Here is a 23,492-nt window from a genome sequence, read left to right as displayed (position 1 = left end):
GCATCTTGCTGAGCGCCTCCTGCGCAAGGCACAGCTTTCCTCCAACCCCAGCTCACACACGACCTCAGCCTCCATGGCCCCTCCGCCCAGTCCTGAAGACACAGCCCAGGCCTGCAAATCTGGCCAGCACTGCGGGGCACCTGGCTCTCTAGACTCAGGGAGAGGGGGCAGGCAAGGACCAGAACAAAAACATAGGAAGCTTGAGGCCTTTTTATTGACAATTCTCCATATACAGACATCCTTGTAGTTCCTCTCCAGTGTAAATAAAGCATGAGCACTTAACTCATATCTCAACAGGACCAAGGAACTTGAGGAAGGGGGTCTACCAAGGCCAGCCTGGCTCCCCAGGGACTTGCCCCTCTGGGCCTGGGGCAGGCCCCTGGCTCCTAGACTGGCTGGCCGGGAAAGAAAGCTGGCCTAGCATGAGCCCTGACTCCCAGCCTTCCTCCTCACGTCCCAGCTGAGAGTACAGAAATGTCTCCACCTCCCAGGCTCTGAGCTCCAGGCAGCCCATGAGTCCAGGGGAGCTCCCTAGGGCAGGGGAGGGGTCCCATCTTCCTGATCCCATTCCCTGTGCCCCATGTTCCCGGGAATCATGCAATAAATAAATAAATACTTCAGAAAAGCAGGGAAGCTCCTGGGGAAGGAAGGGGTGCCTGAGCCCGCTCATGGCTTAGGAAGAGACACTGAGCCCTTGAGAGTCCAGGGTGAACACAAAACTGTTGCCGACAGGATGGGCACCCCAGGTGGCCTTATCCCATAACTAAGGCTGTCCTACTATAGATCAGCCCTGGAATCTGAGACCAGCCTAGCAAGACCCCACACTTCCCAGGCGCCCAGAGGTCAAGGGCTTCAGGACCTCTGCTGAGCTTACCTGGCCTCACACTCACTCCATGGGACGAGGGGCCAGTGAGGGAAGCTGTAGCTCTACGCCAGAGGAGGGTGGCCAAGGCTCTGAACACGGGGAGCAGGAGTGACTGAGTGCCCAGCATCTTCCTGGCAGAGCTGAAAACACTAGGCTAACATGTGGGCTGAGAGTCTGTAAGCCAGGGTCCTGCAGGGTGGCGCTGAGAGTCTGTAAGCCAGGGTCCTGCGGGCTGGGGCTGAGGCCCTCTGAGCTGCTGCGGCTCCCCGTGTTTTGCTCTGCTTAATACTGAAGGGTTCTGCCAGGCCCTCCTCTGAGAGAATCGGGGAACTCTGACCTTGTTTCTAGAAGTACTTTTGATCTTGATAGTCCTGGCCGTGCCCTCTGGCAGGGAAATGATGAGCTCCTGGCGCCTGCAGGAACACTCAAACAGCAGAACTGGGACATGGTGCAAGCCCTTCTGCAGGCTCTGAGAGGACAAGGGCCTGGCCCAGTACCCAGCGGGGGAAGAAGTGCTTTTCCCGATCTCTGACCTCCGGCCTCAGAGAACTCCCAGGCATGCAGAGATGCCCAGAAGACCAGTCCAGATCAGGCCTGGCTCACTGCTGCCCTCTAACTTCTATTTCCCGCCCAGCCCTGAGTTCCCTAACACCCAGATCAGAGCAGGGCAAACACGCCAGTCCTGGTCGGGAAGCAACCACTACTGGCCATCCGCAGGAGTGGAGGACCGCTCCAGAACCCAGATGCAGACGGTGGGGGCAGGGAGGGGAAGCCTACCTAGCATTCAGACCACATCTGCCCAAGGCTAAGGGTGGGGAGAGCGGGGTCCACTGGTGCCCCCGGGGACAGGCGGCCTCTTGGACCCTGGCCCCTCTTCTCACTTGCTCAAGGTCTGGTTACACGAGGCACACACAAACACAGTCTCTCTCTGGGCTTCAGGGGCTGAAAAGGAGGAAGAACTTGGTGAGATGCTTCCTCATGCCCTCTGGCTCATTGCCCCTCCAACTGGAACCACCTCCCCACCCCACCCCACCCCACCCCAAGCCGCACACAGACCACCCTTCCCCAGCCTACAAGCTCACTGTCCCAGCTCACGCACTTGCCCTCAGAGACTTCTCTTTCCACGGGACCTGGGGGTTCCGGGAGTGACCATGCCAAGAGCAAGCCTCTCCCAGATGTTCTATGCGTTAAGACATTATTTTGGCACCAAAAGAATAACTTTTAAAATGCTTTTTAAAATAAAATACCAGGAGAAAATTTTCCAAAATGTTTTAACAGTGGTTATTATCTCTGGGTGGTTAAGATTACAAGATTATTTTTCTCTTCCTTCTTCTTCTGTATAGTAATTTCCAAATCTTCTAGAATAAGCATATGTTACTAGCATGACCAGAAGAATGAAAAAATAAAGACGTTCAATTTAACATTGTAACACAGTACAAAGCAGTCTGTAATACATGCTCCCTTGTTTTTAAGCACATGCATATGAATTTATCCCACGTGTGACGGCATTAATGACCCAGACGGGTCCACGCCTAACAATTCTTTCTGAGAGAGATTAGGAATGCCTTCCTTCCTTTGGTTTTTTTGTTTTGTTTACAATGAGTATGTACGGTTTTTATAGAAGGAAAAGAAACTATGCTTTTTATTAAAAACACTGCCAAGGCAATGGGAAAGAGACTGGGACTGAGGACTGTGGTCTCCCTGGGGAAGGCAGGCGTGGAGCTGGGGGGCCAGGGGAGGCTGCTCATACTCTGTCTACTAACTGCAGTGAAGTGGTCACGGGCATTCACTACTGGACTTCATAATTCAGATACATTATATACATATGCTCTTGTCCATGCAGCAAATATTTCCATTTTTCCTTCTTTAATGGGAGATGGAGGAAACCCCGAGTTCCCTGGACCTCTCACTGACCCTGGCTCCTTCCCACATGCAGCACCCCTCTTAGAAGAGGGAGGCGGACCCCGACCCCCAGCCTGCACCACTCACCTGTGGCCCCCATGGAGGACCTGGGCACCTTGAAGGAGCAGCACCGAGAGCAGAAGCTGTTCCCACAGTTACTGCAGTTCCGCTGCGGATGAGAACCAAGGTCAGTCTCCGATCCCCACCCCCAGACACTGGGGACAACCACACGAGTGGGGCAGTGCCTGAGCAGGGCAGGACTGAGACCAGAAGGGACATCCCACAGGAAGGCTGGCGAAGGTGGGGACACAAGGGAGGGGAGACCTGCTCCTTCAAGTCCGTCCGACCAGACCCCAGGCCTAACATGGCCCAGGGAGTCAAACTTCATCTGTGACGTGGCACTACGCCCCTTCATCTTGTCCCAAGTCCCCAGCAAATGCACCCTCGAGGAGACTTACCCTCTTCTTCAGCACTGAGAAGGTGGCCGAGCAGCCCGTACAGCTCCCTGAGAAACAGAGGCAGCAGCTCAGCTCTGACCCAGCCCAGACGTCTCAACTCTCACCTGCTCCTGGGTCCTCTACATGGGGACACCAAGGGCACCAGTCCAGCCCAGCTCCTTGGCTGGCAGCAGAGAGCAAAGTCCACAGCCAGAAGGAGAGGTTCAAACCAGGAAAGAAAAACCAATGTCCCAGACTACCCAGAGCTGCCGTCCCTGCTCCCACCCGGGGTTTAGAGACCTCCACCCCCACCTGCCGGTCCAGCCCAAATAGAAGAGCAGCCAGCAGAACCTCCCCCTGAAATGACACCAAGGTGGGAGGGACCTGACAACAGGCATCACTCCGATGATCTCAGATGAAACCCGCCTGACACGACCCCTCCCAAAGTATCTTCTTACAAACACTCTGCCCACAGCTAGAGGGAGAAACGCCTCCTGAACACCAGACTCCTGCTTCCTGTCATCTGAAGATTCCAGGACAGAAGTTCAGAACCAAGTGCCAACCAAGAAGCCTTGCAGGGCAAGAGGTGCCGGCACTTGTGTGGTGGGCAGGCCCGGGTGGATACCGCCAGGGGAAGAGATCCTGCCGAAGCTACCAGATACAACAGGACCACGAGGTTTCAGACCAGGTTTCAAGCAAAAGAAGCAACAGCAGCTTAGAAAACAGCTGGGAAGAGGCAAAGGGGCTGCAAGAAGAGATGCAGATGGGGAAGAGAGGACTGATCATTCTTTTTTCTTTTCCCCTTTCTTGGCCACATCACACGGCATGCAGGATCCTAGTTCCCTGTTCAGGAACTGAACCCGTGTCCCCGCAGTGGAAGTGTGGGCCCTAACCACTGGACCATCAGGGAACTCCCCCAATCATTCCTTCAGATACTACATCAAGGCAAAGGGACTTAACAGAAGCTGTGCTTGCTACCCACCCATGCTTGCAGAAAAATTAAAGGGAAAGGTAGGCTGCGAAATGACACAGTCTGATGAGGGCGTACACGCAGCCGAAAGAAAAAACCCAGAAGCACGGAGGAGAGGAAAGGCCACGCTGGGCCCTTGTGACTTCCAAGAAGCTCCTGGAGCAGAAACTGATGAGAACAAGGAAGTCCCCAGGGCGCCGCCAGAAATACTGACCACGATTCAGCACAGAAATCTCCATGCAGATGGGGGTCACTGAGCCAGGGGAGAAAAGGCTGGGGTCCACACGAGGTGGGAGGGCGCTCACAACAGGGCACCAGAGAGCCCAGCCAAAGGCTGTGGGAGGGAAGGGGGCTGGGCTGGGTCCGGGAAAACCCGGACTGAAGGACATTTCTACAACTTGGGGCCTGAAGGCCCCCGATGAGCCAATTAGAGCAATTACTAGGTTCAGGGCACACGGCCGGGCCTCCAGGACTGTCTGGCCAGGTACAGAGCACCAGGCCTCACCTTCACACAAAGGCCCAAAGAGATGTGGGCTGTCCAGCCAGAGTCCCCCATAGCTCCACTAAACGGGGACACACTGCCTACACTGGAGGACAGGGGACCCAGCCAGAGCAGGGAGAAAGCTGACACCAGTGGGTGTCAAGCAGATGCTGTTGCTGTCAGTCAGCTCACGACCGAGGCAGAGCAAAGGACACAGAAGAACACGGCACACCGCCAGCGGGTGGCGCCACCCCAGGAAACAGGCTGCTCTGGGACTCTGCTCCCAACACGAAAAACCAGGGCAAGGCAGCCCACCTCCGCCTCTCGTCAGCAAGCAGCCGGGAGGAAAGCGCTGGGTCACAGACTGACACTCTGGCCCCTCTCAACTGTGAGGAGTACCAGGGCCAAGCACCCCAAGGCAGTCACATGGGCTAACGAAGCAGCCACGCACCACGCAGGGCTGGGGCCAGGGCCGGTTCTGCGTGCTGACACCGGCTCAGGCAGGCGTGTAGAGGAGAGCACCCCTATTCCTTGCCAAGACCTACCAGCTCTTCCTGCCTGTTTTCAGCAGAGGCCCTGACTCATCATGTGAGGATGCTGCAGGGGCAGAGAGAGCAGAGGAGCCTGAGACCACTGCCAGGGCGACAGTCACAGAGCCTCCAGGACAGAGGGGGCTCTTCCCAGTAGGACTGCCCCACGTGGAGGCCACGGAGCGGCTCACGAGCAGCCTGCCCTCCTCACTCCTCCCGTGGACCCCCTCCATCCACCGGCAGCCGAAAGAGAACGGCCCCCAGGGCGGCTCACTCACTCAGCCCTTCAGGACGCAGACCCCAGGACAGGGCTGCCGTACCTGCCCTCACAGCCAAGAGCCCGACGACGTCTCAAGGGAGGGCCAGCAAGCAGCCCTAAGAGTGGGGGGCTAAGGGGGCTTAGGAGAATAACTGTCTTCTGGCTTCGCCACCCTTGTGGGAACCTGACAAGGCTTCACCCATCTCGGTAGGGATTATCTGAACCAAAAGCCAAATACAGAAATGGGATAGGCATAAAACTGGGGCACTTCAGACACCAGGGCAAAGGGAAGATGGTGAGCTAGAAAGAATGCGGGAGTGAGATCAGATAAGGTGGGTCTGAGTTACAGCTCAACTGTGTACTGGCTGAAGACTGGCCAAGCCACTCTTTTCAACCTCAGGTACCTCACCTATAAAATGGAAACATCTAAGGGGCTTTATTTAAAACTCACAAATATAAAAGTATAGTTTGCCAGAACAAGAGTATTAAGTCTGGGGCAATGTCATCTGGGTCTTCTGCAACCTGGCTGCTTCTAAGGACTAAGTGAGACGGCGTATGTGAAAGTGCACTGGACGCAGAGCAATCGGCAGCAGTCGGCAACCATCACAAGTAAAAGGAAGGGATCCTGAAGGCCTGGAGGCATTTGCAGAGCAGAAAGAAACAGGGTGTCCCAGGATGTCTACCGCTCAGGAAACAACTGCCCTGGTCGCTGCGGGAGCAGGAAGGCAGGCCCTGGAGCGCCCAGGTTAAATACCTCACGATAAACCCCACGGGCTTCCTCAGGACTCTCTCCCACCAGATCTCATGGCACAGCCAGCCCACCCTCCTCCCTGTCTGCTGACAGCAGGCAGAAGCCAGGCTCTGCTCCAGGACCAGGGAGAGCCCTGAGCCTCCGGTTCTCCAGGCTCCAGCTATAGCTTCATCCGGCTTGGCTCCCGCTCTCCTGATCAGAGCCAGGCTTCCAAGCTGGTTAATCAGCTCAGTTATGTCTGATTCTTTGCAACTTCATGGACCAGAGCCCTCCTGGCTCCTCTGTCCACAGGATTTCCCAGGCAAGAATCTTGGAGTGGGTTGCCACTTCCTTCTCCAGGGGACTCTCAAACCTGGGTCTCCTGCATTGCAGACAGATTCTTCACCATCTGTGCCACCAGGGAAGTCCCTCCAAACTGTGAGGACAATCAAGTCCACGCTTCTCCAAGGTCACACTCTTGGTGTGTATAAGGTCAGTATAATGAGGACTGGCCAATCTACGGACTTGGTTGGGGAGAAGGGGAGCCGGGGCTCTATCATCCCCAGAAGACAGTGTTTCCTTCCATTTGCTTCCAATCGGACTGGAAAGATCCAGACAAGTGCCTAGGCACCTGAGGGGAAGACCAGGGCCTCCCGTGATAACAGCGCCCCTTATGAAGCCCTTACTATGAACCAGCCAGCAATGTGCCAGCACTTCATAAGCATTCTCTCTTTTGAGACCTACAGCAACCCTGTGAGATAGGAACTTGTACTATTCTTTTCAGTCATTGTTTATTCGCTCAGTCGCATCCGACTCTCTGCAACCCCATGGACTACAGCATACCAGACTTCCCCGTCCTTCACCATTTCCCAGAGTTTGCTAACATTCACGTCCACTAAGTTGGTGATGCCATCCAACCATCTCATTCCCTGCCACCCCCTTCTTTTGCCTTCAACCTTTTCCAGCATCAGGGTCTTTTCTAATAAGTCGGCTCTTTGCATCAGGTGGCCAAAGTATTGGAGCTTCAGCGTCAGTCCCCTTTTACAGCAGGAAAGCTGAGGCAGGGGGAAGTTAAATAATTTGCTTAAGGCCACCTGGCAGCACTGGGGTTCACCTAGACACTCAGACTCCTCACTCAACCAGCACGCTCCACAGCCCGCCGTGGCTCTGCCTGCCTCAAGACCACACTGCCCTGTGGTCCCAGAGGAGCGCTTCCAGAACTGAACTCATCTTCCCACAAGAAGTAATGAGGACAGAGACACAAGAAGGAGCCCACACTCCCTCCCTCGCAGCCCCGCTGTGCCTGTGCCACCTCCCTAGGGTGCCATGGACACAGCTCTGCTCCTCAGAACACAGCACCTCTGCCCCGTGGCCAGGATACCTCCAACCCGCCAGCCCCCAGCCATACCAAAGTTGTTGGTCGGGTACCGCTTGCGGAGCCGCTCAGTGAGCCGCGACACCTTGCTGCGCAGCACCTCATTCTTGCTCAGGAAGCCGTTGTCCTGCAGGACCAGCTCGTCCTCTGCCGGGCACGGGGCCCCCTCGTCATCCTCCTGCGGGAACAGCTCCTTCCAGTCCTGTCCCCTCGTGACAGGGCTCTGGGACCTGCATGTGTGGCGAACCCCGCGAGGCATAGCGACCTTGGCTCAGCCACCCATCCTCAACCCCCTCGGCCCCTGCCCACCTCACCAAGGCTCCTACTTACCAGCACCACCAAGTGGGTCTCCTGCCTCCCAAGGTGCCGGGGGAGAAGAAAAGAAAACAGAGAGAAGATAGCAAGAAGGAAGCTGCCGGGAGGGGATCCCCAAGCGAGAGGAAGCACAGGAATGCTACTACACTGACTCTGGGCACGTACTGAAGGGCGATGTTAACAGAGACCCCGTCAAGGATCCCAACATCAGTCAGCTGGGGAGAAGCTGCGTACTCAAGAGTCACGACTTAGGAGTCCACAGTCGCACATTCAGGTTTTGGAGAAACCTCAGCAGTAGAAAATGGAAACGTCCACGCAGATGTGGCTACAGTAACAGCAGACAGCTGGGTGAAAACCGTAGGCCTGGAGCAAACTCCCGAGACCTCCATTTCCTGTATCCCCCACCTTACAAGAGTCATAAAAAGAAGTGAATTCCTACTGTTTAAGAAAAGCCATAGAGCAAACATGCCACTAAATGGCAAACGCCGCCAGGACTCAGTGGCCGGGGATGACAGGAACTGGTGGGACAGTGTGACTTCTCTGAAGCAGACAGTCTCTCCTCAGCTACACTGACCGCTGCAGACTCAGGGCTCCCAGAGCTGCTGAGTTTTTAGAAAAACTGAAAAATCCAGAGTTTTTACTATAGTCTCTCCAATTTTTAAATATCGGCTAAAAAATTAAAGCTTTGCATGCCAAATAAAACACTTCTGCAAACTACCAGTGTGAACCATTGTCCTAAAACCAGGCAGACTGTTGAACTTTCTCCAACCCAGCACTTGGCCATGCAACTGCTTTCTCCAGCCTCCCATTCTCACCCCTCAAAGGGACATCTGACGGACCTCATCGTTTAGAAGAGCAGGCAGAGTCCGGGACGATGCCCTCCTCCAACTCTGCCTTCCCCACATCAAAGGCGCCAGGCCCACAGTCTCCAGTCAAGGCAGTAAACGACCCACCTCCCTAGCAGGGCGTTTCCCAGAGGCCTCCAGAGCCACCCCCGCCCTGGGCACCCAGGACAGACGCCAAGGTCAGCAAGAGGACGGGCAGAGGTTCAGTGGCATCCTTTCAACCAGTGAGTCTGAGCGCAGGGTACATTTCACCCTCTCACTTGGATACAAGAGAACTCTAAAAACCCAGACTTGGAATGAGAGAGGCCACATGGCTCCAGGACCACCCAACTTCTGACCTGGTCAGCTGGGGGTGCCGGGGAAGGCCACCCACCTCAATCGCATCTTTAAACTCCTCGTCGGGCTCGGCCTCCTCCGCCTCCTCCACACTGCCTGGCGTGAGGTCCTGGGAAGAGAGATCCTTCAACGGTCAGAGCAATGACCGCCCTGCCCCCAGGGGAGAGGCCACCTCCCCAGAGCCAGCACCCAGGTTTCTCAAAACAGCAGTTCATGCCTCAGAGGAAACGGCACACCTGCGGCAAGAAGGAAGTCAGGGGAAAGAGAGCGGTCTCCAACTGAGCAGGACAGAGAGGGACCACGGCCACGAAAGGACCGACGCTGGCTGCAGAGCATGGTGCTTCAGAGCAGGAGCTCTGGAGCCACGGGGCGGGGTCTGACTCCCGACCCCGCCGACTGCGGACAGCCACTCTGTGCCTCGGCCTTCTCTGCTGCAAGGAGAGTAACCTCATTCTCAGAAACATCCTGCACCTCCTGGGTCTATAAAGTACTTGAACAGCAGAGTAAACACTCAATAAAGCATAGCACAGCCCTTGTTACCACAGTTATTACTATTAAGCACTTCAGAGGAGGCGGGCCTGGGAAGGAGGAGGCCAGCCCAGGAGCTATACAGTATGAACAGGCTGGTAACAGGGAGGCCAGGCAGCCTGCCCACACCAGACTCTGCCCAGGCGGTTAGGGGTGCTCACCTCTGTGGGCGTGGGTGCAGGAGTGCAGTCCGCCAGAGCGCCCTTCCCCCCAGCATCTGACGGTGGCGGGCTCTCAAAGGCACTCTCTTCCTGCTTGGGGTTCATCCGCCGCTGCAGAGATGCCCTATACTCAGACACCACTGCCCAGGGTGAGGAGAATGGGGCGGGAGGCAGAAACAGGATGGAATGAGTGGTGTTCTGGGGATGCCCACCACTGCACCCGGCTGCCTCCTCCGGCACCCACTCTCTGGTACAGGAAACAGTCACCCTCCTAAGTCTGAACGAGTTACCTAACCTAAGCCTCATAAACAAGACAGATGTACCAATAGCTACCCCAGGAGATTGTTAGAGAGATTAAATGCAGTAAGTGCCCGATAAATCATGGCTTCTATAATTAATTTCCAACCACAGGGAAGAGAACAAGCATAGCAATCACCCAAACATATGTACAGGCCCAGGCATCTGCGACTCAAGGCCTCTCCAGACTGCCTTACTGCTTCAGAAACCAGACGGCAGACAGGTACTCTGGGATCACACAGAGACGAGGCAGTGATTCCTGGGGGACTGCACCCTGGAGGTGGGTGGCAGCACTGGGAAAACATCCCTCCCTTGTCTCCCAAAAGCCACCATATCACATGGGCAGCGATTCATCTGCCTAGAGAAGGGAAAGGGACCCCTAGCAGCAGCCTCCCCTGGATCCCACCTCCCTCTCCAAGGCAGGACCCTGGTGTGGTGCTGCCCCCTGGTGGCAGGCACAGCAAACACATGATCAGCCCAGCCCCCATCTCTGCCGGGTTCTCCTGGGCTTACCTCGGAAGAACTCCACATTCCCCAGAAAGAGTGTGCTGTTTAAAAGGGCAAGGACCCAGCACAGAGGCAGCAGGTACAGCATGCAAACCGTGCCCAGAAGAGCCCCATAGAACCTGGACCAACAGAGAGGAACCACAGGATCAGAAATTCATAAGGTCAGAAGGAAACTGGTTTAGGGCATACCCACAGGGGAGTCTGGGCAAGAAGTAGCTCTGGGAACAGTTAATATGCGGACAAGATCTGCTAACCAAACAGGGGGAACATAAAGTGAGGAGAAAGGATTAACAGCCACCAACAGACCACAACTGACACGTAGAGGCTGCAGTGGTGGCTGAGGATAGGGCCACCTAAGTAGGTTTAACACACGTCACTCTTCAGGATCTAGACTCCGAAGTCTGGAATAAGACAGATTTGGAGCCGGTACCATGGAGAGCACTGAGCACAGTGTCTGGCACCAGGAGAAGCTAAACAAGCACTAGTCGTCGTGAGTATCACACACGAAGGGCCTCAAAACATTCATTTCACTTGATCCAACAGTTCCATCCTAGAATTTATTTTACGAAAAAAAGTTTCAAAAGACTAAAGTTAAACCCATAAAATGTGCACTACAGGGTTAGTAATTAAAAGTAGAAACTTGACTAAATACACAACAGGATGTATAATATATAATTTCATAAATTACAGTATAATCACTATCTATATCGGTGTGGTATTACAAGTAATTCCAAAAGCTATGTAGCACCATGGAAAACCAATTATATAGTACAATAAGTGGGAAAAAAAAAAAAGAGTCTCACCTACACTCTGAGCTATACACAGCACGTGCCTATGACAAACTCTAGCAGGCAATCCAAACGTGAGATCGGCTGCTATACCAGGCTGGGAGATTACATGGAGAGTTATTTTTCTATTATTAAAATATTTTGAGCATACTGCGCAAAGAAGGTGTTAAACCAAAGCAGGGCATTAAAGCCCACAAGCCTACGTGCTGATCTGCACACAAGAGCCTAGAGGGCTCTTTTCCCCTGAGCTACGGCGACAGGGCGCCTCTTAAGGCAGCGGTCTTTGCCTGGGGTCCTTGGGGCAGGGGCGGTGGGGACAGAGGGGCACTCACTGTGAGGACACAGTGGGGTTCTCCCAGTGCAGCACGCGGTAGGCGGCTTCGCAGGTGCAGCACAGGCGGCTCAGGAGGGCCTCCAGCTGGATCAAGCTGCAGACACAACACAGGGGGCTCACGCAAGCTGTGTACCCTGCCTCACCCACCCAGGCGGCCTAACAGAGCTCCAGGGCAGCAGAGCCCAGGGCTTCGCAGGCACAGCCACCTAGGTTCAGCCAGTCCCTTCACACCCCTTGCAGGGGTCAGGGAGTTCAGGGAAACTTCATACATTTCAGGCCCCTTCTTGGAAAACTTGCTGAGGTTCCTGCTTTGGTCTCTTCCTAGCTGTTGGTATTAGGCCAGTTACTTAACTTTTTCAAGGATGCAATTTTCCACTATACCATGAGGAGCAGGGTGCCACCTCCCAGATGCACTGGAGCTGTGAAGATGGACGGCAGGATGTACAGCAATGTGTCTCCACCTAGGGCTTCAGGTAGACTGACCTGGACAGTTTTTTTAAATGGATCCCCCACCCCCATCAAAAGCAAAGAGAGCACACCTGTGCAACAAGCACCCAGACCTTGGTTTCTGAAGGGCTCCTTGGAAAAATGGCTGATTCTAGAGCAAGGCAGGGAATGCGGAAGATGAATTTGAACATTCTACTGTATCATAGGGCTTCCCTCATAGCTCAGTTGGTAAAGAATCTGCCTGCAACGCAGGAAACCCAGGTTCGATCCCTGGGTCGGGAAGATCCCCTGTAGAAGGAAATGGCAACCCACTCCAGTACTCTTACCTGGAGAATCTCATGGACAGAGAAGCCTGGCAGGCTACAGTTCATAGTGTCGCAAGAGTTGGACATGACTTAGCAACTAAACCACCACCACCACCATATCATAAAATTAAAAAAGTGAAAGTTGCTGTCATGTCCGACTCTTTTCAACCCCATAGACTATACAGTCCATGGCATTCTCCTGGCTAGAATACTGTAATGGGTAGCCTTTCCCTTCTCCAGGCTATCTTCCTAACCCAGGGATTGAACCCAGGTCTCCCTCATTGCGGTAGATTCTTTACTAGCTGAGCCACAAGGGAAGCCCAGGAATACTGGAGTGGGCCTTCGCCAACAGATCTTCTTGACCCAGGAATCGAACCAGGGTCTCCTGCATTGCAGGTGGATTCTTTATCAACTGAGTTATCAGGAAAGCCCAAACTGAGGACAAAATAAGATCAAAATTAATAATCACAGTAATGGATTATAACCCACTGAATAAAATTGTAAAATCCTGCATTCATATAGATAATAAGAAGGAAAAGCTCTTTCTTACAGAATGTCAGGCAATGATGACACTTAGGGAATCACCCATGCAACTATCACGGCAATAAACTGGCGAAAGCAAGACCCAACAGTGGATTTCAATGTCGCGGGTGAGTGTTTGATGAGGAACAAGATACTTTACGAAGTCTCAAAGCAACCCCACTCAGATTACTAACTCTAGAGGGTGAAATAAATAGTCACTTTACAGTGGAGAAACTTTCACCAAGGTAATCGAAGTTACTATCTCCCATAACAGACAGTGACATCATGTACCTCTTGATATGATACAATGACGTCAAGTTTCTGCCAAAGATGCAAAAGCTGAATCCAATCATGAAGAACCAAATTACCGAAAGAAAAGGGAAGTTCTACAAAATAATAAACTTGTCCTATTTTAAAATGTTAAGGTCATAAGAAAGACTAAGGAACTGTTCCAGGTCACAGGAGACTAAATGTCACGTAAGAGTCTGGACTGGAGCCCAGATCAGGAGAAATTTATATAAAAGACCTTATTAGTACAACTGGCAAAACTTGATCATGAACAATTATTAGATAATGGCACTAATGCTAATGTTATCCATGTTAAATTCCCAAAATCTGATGACAGGACTGTGAATATAGAAGAGAATGTCCTTGTTCTTAGAAAATATATACTGAAGTGTTTGGGGTAAATAGACAGGATGTCTGTAATTTACTTTCAAATGGTTCAAGAAGAAAAAAATTATGTCTTAGTGTAGGGAGATGGATGAAGCCACTGTGGCAAAACGGTAATAACTGTTCTATTTGGGTGAAGGGCAGATGAGAGTTCTTTGCACCATTCCTAGAACTCTTCCATAAGTTTAAAATCATTTCTAAGGAAAAAGGTTTTTTGAAAAACTGCAGATATGCAGCACCCCCGCCCCCGCAGACACTTGACTCAGAATTTTTTCAGAGGAGCCTCGCCCTCCACTTGTTTATAATTTTTTTTTTTGAGCTCCACAGATGTCTCTGCTGCCCAGGAAGAGATGAGAACCCCTGCTGTGTGTCACGAGAGCCACTGAAGCTGCTGCAGTTGTTGTTTGCCAACAGTCTGAAGGTGCTTCCTCAGGAGCTCCAGCTCTGCCACATTTAGGAAGTTCCTCCACAGTGGAGCGACAATGACTAATACTTAACTGAACACTTGCTGGGCACCAGACGCCCAGTTAGTCTTCACAACCACCTAGGAGGTAGGCCTATACTTCTCCCATTTAACAGATGACAAACCTGAGTAACTTGCCCAGAGTCACACTGGAGGAGCTGGGATCTGAACCCAGGCAGTGGCTCATGCGAGCATGAGCTCAGCCAAGACCCTAAACTGCGGAATCAGCTAGATCTGGCCTCCCATCCCAGCCTGGTCACTTGTCTTTTTCCTCCTTCATCAATGGAGGTCAATCATAGGAGCCATCGCCCAGAACTCTAACAAAGACCAAAGGGAATACCATCCACGTTTTGCCTTACACGATGTCTGGTGCCCAGCAAGCACCCAGTGTGGTGGCAGCTGGTACCGTCACCATCCCTTACCCCCCTGGCCCCTTCCATACTCACAAGCTCTTCACCTCAGCCACGGCCTCGGGGCGAGACAGGCGAACTCTCTGCAGGTCCTCCTGCCTCACGCTGTGGTACTTCCTCCTCACCAGCTCAGACTCGGGCAGCCGTGCCCGGCAAACCTCCTGAAGGTAGCCCAGCAGGGCGGGCACTGAGATCATCAGGGCACCCACTGAGTACCAGGCCCCTGTGGGAGCAACAACACTGCAGCTCAGCGGGCAGCGGTGCCAGGAGCCGCCACCCACCCAGATGGCGCTCCCTCGCCGCCGCCAGGCCTCTGCCCAAAAGAGCCCGCCCCAGACCACCTGGTATGAAACAGCATCTCCCCACTCACCCTCCAGCCTCGTTTTCCTCACAGAACTTACCACCACGAGGCAGACTACAGGCATGGCTGCTGGCCTCTCCGTGAAGGTAGGCCCCGAGGGCTAGGACTTTCCCCTAGCCCCTGGTCACTGCCGCAGCCCCAGCCCTTTCGAAAATATTAAAACCCCTCTAATAGCACACAGCACACCGCAGGCAGCTCGCGCCCGGGGTCTGGCCATGGGGAGCTCCCAACGTCTGACATTCTGACCTTTGGGTCACAGGGGCTGACTGGAAGCCTTCCACTGGCATTTAGGACACCACTGACCACTTTGAATCGAGAAATGGTGAGGCTAAAATAAAATCCAAGGAAGGAACTTCTTCCGTGTTAACATGGAAGCAAGCTACCCGAGCACTGGGTACAAAGTAATGAAGCATCTGTCACCTGAACTAATTTACTGTGGAAACAGATTCAGAAAAATCTAACAGCTTGAGAAGGATATCTGAGTTTCAGTGAGGCGGAACAGCATCCTACTAAGACACAGAAGATGGGGTCTTATGTGAAATGGGTTTATTTTTCAACTCACTGAAACCACAGGCAGCAAAGGAGACACTTGAGAAATGGGAATTCAATAGAACAAAGGTATGAAGATAGGACCCAGCTCCTCAGAACATTCTATCCCAGGCCCTTCACTCATTTCCCTTGACAGGCTTGGCTTTTTCTGCAGCCATCTGCCAGTTCTGACCAAAAGGGCTGGGTCACAGCATGCCTTTTCATAAAAGGTCCCCAGGAGACATCACTACCCAGGACCCCTCCAGCTACCTACCTGTCCACACACCGACCTCAAAGGCTGCACACTACAAACCCCTCACTGCTGCTGACTGCCTGGCAGACCCCACCAGGCTCACTTGCTGAGCCAGAGAAAGTCAACAGGCAAAAATGCCTCATCAGTTCACCTTCCTAGTACCTTCACCCCAGGTCGTGTCCTCAGAAAGCAAACTGGGAAAAGTTCAATGAATTTAGTCCAGAGGAAACAATAATAATAGCTATGATGTACTGGCTGCTTATTTTAACTGTGTTAAGTGCTACACATAGATTACCTCGTACTTCACAACTACTCTCTGAGGAAAGCACTTCTATTATCCCCCTTCAGAGAAAATGAAATTTAGCCACTCAGTCATGTCCAACTCTTTGTGACCCCATGGACTGTAGCCTGCCAGGCTCCTCTGTTCACGAAATTCATCAGGCAAGAATAATACTGGAGTGGGCTGCCATTTCCTTCTCCAGGAAATCTTCCCAACCCAGGGACTGAACCCAGGTCTCCTGCATTGCAGGCAGGCTCTTTACTATTTGAGCCACAGGGAAGCCCCATTCAGAGATGAGTATGATTAGGCCTTAAGAGACAGGCTAAAGAACTTCTGATGTCACACCAGTGGCCCAGTCGGGATTCTAGCCCCAGGTGGGTCTCTCAGGAGCCTGTGTCCTGACATTGAACAGACACGGAGGGAGGCTGACCCCACAGCGGGACAGGCGGCTCCCTCATACAGGGCCGATTCTCAGAATTCCTCTCCACCTTCATTCACAAAAAGCCCTGGAAGCAGTTCTTACCCTCGTTCAAGGTGAGGAACAAGATGTTGAGGCCCAGGCAGGTCAGCAAGGAACACAATGGCGTCTCCCACCTGCAACACAAGGCTGTATATTGTCACCCTGTTTATCTAACTTATGTGCAGAGTACATCACGCAAAATGCCAGGCTGGATGAAGCACAAGCTGGAATCAAGATTGCTGGGAGAAATATCAATAACCTCAGATACGCAGATGACGCTACCCTTATGGCAAAAAGTGGAGAAGAACTAAAGAGGCTCTTGAAGAAAGTGAAAGAAGAGAATGAAAAAGCTGGCTTTAAAACTCAACATTCAAAAAACTAAGATCAAGGCATCCGGTCCCATCACTTCATGGCAAATAGATGGGGAAACAATGAAAACAGTGACATACTTTATTTTCTTGGGCTCCAAACAGCTAAGTTGCAGATGGTGACTGCAGTCATGAAATTAAAAGACACTTGCTCCTTGGAAGAAGAGCTATGACCAACCTAGACAGCATATTAAAAAGCAGAGACATTACTTTGCTGACAAAGGACGGTCTACTCAAACCTATGGTTTTTTCCAATAGTCACATATGGATGTGAGAGTTGGACCATAAAGAAGGCTGAGCGCTAAAGAATTGATGCTTCTGAACCATGGTGTTGGAGAAGACTCTTGAGAGTTCCTTGGACTGCAAGAAGATCAAATCAGTCCATCCTAAAGGAAATCAGTCCTGAATATTCATTGGAAGGACTGATGCTGAAGCTCCAATCCTTTGATCACCTAATGCAAAGAACTGACTCCTTAGTAAAGACCCTGATGCTGGGAAAGACTGAAGGCAGGAGAAGAAGGGGATGATAGAAAATGAGATGGTTGGATGGCATCACCAACTCTATGGACATGAGCAAGCTCCGGGAGTTGGCGATGGACAGGGAAGCCTGACATGCTGCAGTCCATGGGGTTGCAAAGAGTCGGACACGACTGAGCGACTGAACTGAACTGAGCCTGAGATACAGAGCATACTGGTCACTGAAGGCAACTGGCCCTCCAGCCAGGTCTCCCAAACCAGGAGCAAGAGCAGGCCCCGGAGCTCAGAGGTAACTCAGACAGTCAGCAAGAAATGAGAAGTGGGCCTCTCACTTGGACAGGCGACCGGGAGAGAGACCTGAGGTCACACCCCAGGCCCCAGGGTGAGAAAAGGCAGCCTCTGGAAACCACAGGAGGAGGAAGAATTTATAAAATTACCTCCTAATGTTATAACTTCATTTAACCTGTGTTGTGTAAGGTTTTATTCTCTTTAAGAGGTGTCAATGACATTCTTCTTTAAAGGTTTCCTTTATTCTTTGTATTTACTGAGACAGAGTTGGTATGCAATATATATATATTTTAATTTTAAAGGAACATATACCTACTGCACAAGATTGATCTAACATGAAAATTGAGTGAACAAATGTGAAGGATTTCTTTGACCATATCTGCGATTTTCTTTTCTTTCTGTGAGTTTTAAACATACATTAATTCCAAAGGAATGAAAATTACAAAGATTTCAATATATAAAAAATGAAGACAAACCAGCGTTGGCATTCTCTCAGCAAACATGCCCGAAGTGAACTGGAACTCTCAGAACCAAATACAGACCTGGCTTCCACCACCACCAAATGGCAACGCAGAAGCCCCCAAAGACATAGGAAAGAAAACCAGAGTCAGGGTACTGAGTTCAAGCAAATGCCAGTTAGCCTTGATAAAGAACATTTAATAGGATAAAGGGAGCACAGATGTAATAACAAAGCCACTGACACCTACATTCTAAAGAGCAGCGTCAGTGTATATAAGGTGAGCCCTCAGAGGAGAAAGTCAAATATAAGAATCAACAGCTAAGTTGCAATGCATCCTGAACTTCAATGCATGCTCTTTTGCTCTAATTGGGGTATTTCACAGTGACAAAATGAGGTTGACTAATTCACGAGCTGCTTTTATTTTTTAATGAGAGTTATGGGTAAGGGAGTGAAATAACCTCTCTCTGCCTTTGTCTAAAATTGCAAACACTCCAACTTACACCACCCTAATTAGACCTCAGACCCATCTACTGCCTCTATCAGAGCCAAAGCAAATTAAAAGTCAGGTCTAAGGCCAATCCCATCTCAGAAATAAAAACATTACACAGCCACTGAGGTCACTTTCATTGAAAGCCTTTTTTTTTTCTTTTTAAATTAAAATACAAAAAGATGTTTGTTTTTCTTTTGGCCACACCGAGCAACATGTGGGATCTTAATTCCTCCACCCCCAGGGACTGAACCCACGCCTTCTGCAGTAGAAGTGCACAGTCTTAACCACCAGGGAATTCCCCACTTCTTCCATTCTATCTGATGTCTTTATTGACACTCTATTCATGGAGACCCACTTACTGGAGTAGCCGATCCCAGAAGAGAGAAGTCTTAAAAATCAACTGTGGCTCCAGGCTTCAGACCTCAAAGAATCTCAAGATTAGGTCCTTCTTCAAAGTCAAATCCTCGTTACCGAGAAAGAACAACCAAACACACAAACGAACCTGACAGCCACTTTCACAGACCAGTGCTTCATCTCTTAGTGGCTCAGAGACCACAAGCTCTTGGGGGCTTTTTAGGCCCAGTGCTCCTCCCCCATCCAACTTTATCAATCCCACCACATTCTCAGATTTCTAATTTCATAAAATGGAAAAATCCTAACACATTAGTGCCAAGAAGTGCTAATAGACCTGTGCTGGAAAAGGAAAAGGGCAGGATATATATATATATATATTTTTTTTTTTTAAGGATATATTTAACTTTTGCACTTTGCCACAAAAAGGCAAAACACACATACATACACATGCTTGCATGCACAGGTGCACATACGTACACACAGTAGAAACCACGAGACAGCACAGCCCTGTGAAGCCCACACACTCCCCTGAGGAAGACCACGGTTCATCTCAGCTAGCTGGTCATGATGGAATTACAAAGCCAGCCCCTTCTGACACCAACTCCCTACCCCTCATGTTGACAGCACAGTCATCTAAAAGCAGAGAACGTTGCTCTGGAACCCTGACAGCTCATCTCTAGAGATAATGCCATAAATTAAAGGAGTTCTGGGGCAAACAAGAAAAACTGGGGGCCTTGGACAGAGTTAAAAATAAAGCTCCAGTTATTTCCAGACTGAGGTTAAAAATGAATACCCTGTAGCACCTCGAGAAATTAACCCAACTCTACTCACCCTGTCTCCAACCTGTCTCTCTCAGGCATCTGAGCTGGTTGAAGGTCTTTATTAGAATCTGATGAACTTCTCCCTAGAAATACACACGTGTGCCTGCACAGCTTTACAGGCAGGTTCAAGAGAGTCAATGACCCCTACAACGCCACGCACTGGCTCTAGATGAAGAATGACTGCTCTTTAGGACAAGCTGGTTTTATGTGACTCCCATTACCATGCAATATTAAGAACATATGACCTTCGAAAAAAAATAATAACTTTCTTTTTTTAACTTGAATCTAATCCAACTTTTAAATTTAACCTCCAGTCTGCACCAGGAAGAAACATCAACCAGACAGATCTAGGTAGGAAATTCTCCAGCACACTCAGCTGAGCCTCCAGCACATCAGTGTCATGAAGAAGACCATTTCAACAAGAAAGATCTAAGGGACATAATAACCGCACAGAATGCATGGCCCTGGATTGGAGCCTGACTGGGCCAAAACAATGGTAGATGACATTCTTGGGGCAACTGAGGAAATCTGAATATGAACTGGGTATAGGGTGATATCAAGGAATCACACTGTTAACTTTGTTCAGTATGATGTTATTTTTTTTTATGTTATTTTTTTTAAGTCATTATTATTTAGAGACAAACCGAAGTGTTTTGGGAGCAGAATTGTATGTATCTGTAATTTTAAATACTTTAACAGAAGAAATAAAGAGAGCTGAAAGGAGAAAAAACTTACTGAAGATGAAAATCAAAGCAGAATAGGAACAAAAAAATTTGAGAGCCGTAATCCTAAAGGATTAGTGAAAATAGTACCTGTTTATTCATAGATACTTGTTTGTATCCTAATTTTAATATAAATTATGCTAATATTGGGAGAGAAGGAAAAAGAAGAAAGCATGCTTCAGATAGAAGGCCCAATGGTCAAGGCTAGGTAGCAGTCCTGGGATACGAGCTTATTCAGCCACAAAGAAGAAACTCTGGTGAAAGACCAGATGGTTGCCAGTGCCTGCCTCTCCTGGGTTGGGTCTGAGATAGGGGGTGGACCAAGAATAAGCCCAGAGGGCCAATGGACCCCCAGAACTACTCCTCACCAGGGCAGAAAGGGCAGCCCAGCCACTGCCTAAGTGGCCAGTGCAACTTAGGAAGTTTTGCCTTCCTAAAAGTAGGAAGGCAAAAGGCCCAGCAGGCTAGAGTACCTCTGAATAAAATCTGTACCTGAGCAAATACCGGACCCCATCGCCGGCGTCCTTCAGGGGTTCCAGGTAGACCTCCAGCCTCTTGTAGGACAGAACCAAGTTGAACAGATCAAATGCCGGCGACTTGGTAGCAACAGGTAGAGACTCCAGAGTAGCCTCGGGGACGGTGCTGGGGCTCACCTCCGGTCCACAGCCCTCTCGCTCTGAGGTCTGCATCCTGTAATCATAAGAATTCCTGACATTTGCACTGCATTTCCAACGCCCAACACATTTCTACCTGCATTATTTCATGTGGTGCCATAAAAAACCTATAAGGTAGGCAGGGCTACAGATGGAAAGCCCATTTCACAGAGAAAGACATTCAGCAAGGCAAAGTGAATTACCCAGATAGAGCTGACCCCTGAAAACATGGGTTTGAACTGCACAGATCCACTTATATACAGATTTTTTTTTAAAATAGTAAATACTACAGTTCTAAATGATCTGCAGTTGGTTGAATGGTGGATACTGAGGAATGGCAGGAGGGCCTACTGTAAGTCATACTCTGGTTTTTGACTTCGAAGTCAGCACCCAACCCCTGCATTGTTCAAGGGTCTGCTGCTGCTGCTGCTGCTGCTGCTGCTACTAAGTCACTTCAGTCGTGTCCAACTCTGTGCAACCCCATAGACGGCAGCCCACCAGGCTCCCCCGGCCCTGGGATTCTCCAGGCAAGAACACTGGAGTGGGTTGCCATTTCCTTCTCCAATGTGTGAAAGTGAAAAGTGAAACTGAAGTCGCTCAGTCGTGTCGGATTCTCAGCAACGCCATGGACTGCAGCCTTCCAGGCTCCTCCGTCCATGGGATTTTCCAGGCAAGAGTACTGGAGAGGGGTGCCATTGCCTTCTCCGTGTTCAAGGGTCAACTGTATAAAATCCTGCTCCTCTGACTCTCCATCTACAGTGCTTTTCCTCCACAGATCAATCAAAAGTATAAGCCATAAAGACCAAACACACGTGGCTACCGGTCGGAGGCAGCCTGGGGTCTCAAGAGAAACGATGTCCTGAAATAATTTTCTTCCACTTTTTACCAAATTAATTCCTATTCATCCTTCAGGTATCAGCTTAAGCATCACTCTCTGGCTCTGAGAAGTCTTTGCCAACATCCCCAGTCTGGACTGGGAGACCCTACCATGCTCACAACAGATCATATACTCACCCCTAACAGCACTTATCACACCAAAGCAAAACTCCGTGCTTTCTTGCCAGTCATCCCTCTTAACCTTGAGTTCCACAAGGTCAGAGACTGTCTCCAATTCATCACTGTTTATGCACACAGTGGGCATACAATAAATGCTCGCGGAATGAAGGAATCAACTGTTTATCCTCCAGGAACCCAGAGCTTTCTTCCGCCCGGCTTCAACCTCTAACCTTTCCCCCGCTCCCTTTAGTTACCAACAACTTCCTGAACCAACCCTGCCGGTTACCCTCCTCCCCTTTTCCCCTCTTGAACCCCACGCGGCCATCATCACCTTCCACAACACTCCATTCCCTTCTCCCTTCTCGGATGCGGAGAGCCACAGGCGCTCTCATTCTCTTTCCTAATTTCAAGCCCTACCCAAACGTAAGCAAGGAGGCAGAACTTTGGCGCACAGCAACAATAGGGAGTCCAAGGGTAGGGGCTTCGATCTGGGACGGCGGGGGGAAGCCCGTGTTTGAAGGGGAGGGTGACAAAGGGGCCATCAGGAACCTGAAGTCCCTGCAGGCGGAGCTAGGACGAAAGGACCCGGGGCGGGCGCGAGGTAGGAGCACAGGAGGAGGCGAAGCACGTCTGCCCCGGCAGGGGCCGGGCCATCATCTCTGCAGGCCAGGGAGCCTGACGCGGCCCAGAGGACCAAACCAGGGAAGGCCACACCTAAGGTCCCTGGGCCAGCAGGTGGTGGCCCCCGTGGCGTTCTGGCACCCAACTCCGCACAGCTGGCAGACGCACCAGGGTGGGGAGGGGGTGGCACCTCACTTACCCGGTCACTGAGTTGGTGGGGAAGGGGCGGGGACGGCCAGGAGGCACTTGATAGGGCCACTGGACCCCGGAGCGTTTCCTCAGGCCCGCCCCACCCCAACGACGAACCTCTTCCCAAGGCCGCTCTGAAGTCGTAAGACTGAGAACCTCCTCCGCCTCCCCCGCCGCCGCCGCCACCACTTCCGGGACGCGATTGCTCTGCGACGCCGAGCCCTGACGTCATCGCGTCCGCCCCGCCTCCGGCTCCGCTACGGGTTTAGCTCCGCCCACTCTGGGACAGGTGAGCTCCGGCATCCGCACTGCGCCTGCGTACTTTTTCTTCCCCGCACGGGGTCCTGGCTTAACTCGTCTTCCCCGCGGTTCGCTAAACCCTGGGAGCTTGAACGAGGGGATTCTACCCGTCGTGTCCCCCGCGTCGCTTTAGATTCTGGCAGGGAACAGTTGGAGTGAAGATAATCTGAAGAATTTATATCTGCATCCTCTCCCCACCAACTTTGGACTCCCTGTTGACCATGAGCTTACAAACGGCAGAAACCATACTCCTGCTTGCCCGATGCCTAGCAGAGAATGCAATTCTGTTCAGTGTTTCCTGAGTAGCTGCTGTGTACAAGGTCCTGGGTAAGCCCTTCCCAATTCAACCCACTTCTCACTGTGTTGCCCAGTTAATCGCCCTTAAAGCTGCC

The 23,492-nt window shown here is 51.2% G+C and overlaps 1 protein-coding gene across 4 annotated transcripts; it reads right to left on the bottom strand.

Annotated features, from left to right (window-relative positions):
• Nucleotides 1-192: 192 nt before the first annotated feature.
• Nucleotides 193-23,039, bottom strand: ZFYVE27 (zinc finger FYVE-type containing 27). 4 transcript variants are annotated; one of them, XM_069568272.1, is made up of 13 exons: nt 22,811-23,039; nt 20,834-21,031; nt 16,425-16,495; nt 14,516-14,702; nt 11,659-11,754; nt 10,545-10,657; nt 9,735-9,874; nt 9,083-9,154; nt 7,880-7,900; nt 7,583-7,727; nt 3,226-3,272; nt 2,855-2,936; nt 193-1,807 (listed from the first exon to the last, which is right to left on the bottom strand). In XM_069568272.1, the coding sequence occupies exons 2-13, from the start codon at nt 21,028-21,030 to the stop codon at nt 1,743-1,745; spliced, it is 1,236 nt and encodes a 411-aa protein (XP_069424373.1). In that variant the 5' UTR covers nt 21,031; nt 22,811-23,039; the 3' UTR covers nt 193-1,742. The 4 variants fall into 4 exon arrangements, with proteins under 4 accessions (XP_069424373.1, XP_069424375.1, XP_069424374.1 ...); XM_069568273.1 differs by lacking the exon at nt 193-1,807 and adding an exon at nt 2,123-2,242; XM_069568274.1 differs by lacking the exon at nt 7,880-7,900.
• Nucleotides 23,040-23,492: the final 453 nt, after the last annotated feature.

This window comes from Ovis canadensis, chromosome 22 (assembly GCF_042477335.2).
Source record: "Ovis canadensis isolate MfBH-ARS-UI-01 breed Bighorn chromosome 22, ARS-UI_OviCan_v2, whole genome shotgun sequence".
NCBI lineage: Eukaryota > Metazoa > Chordata > Mammalia > Artiodactyla > Bovidae > Ovis > Ovis canadensis.
Note: the sequence above shows the minus strand (reverse complement) of the source record. Positions and strands in the feature narration are given on the sequence as shown.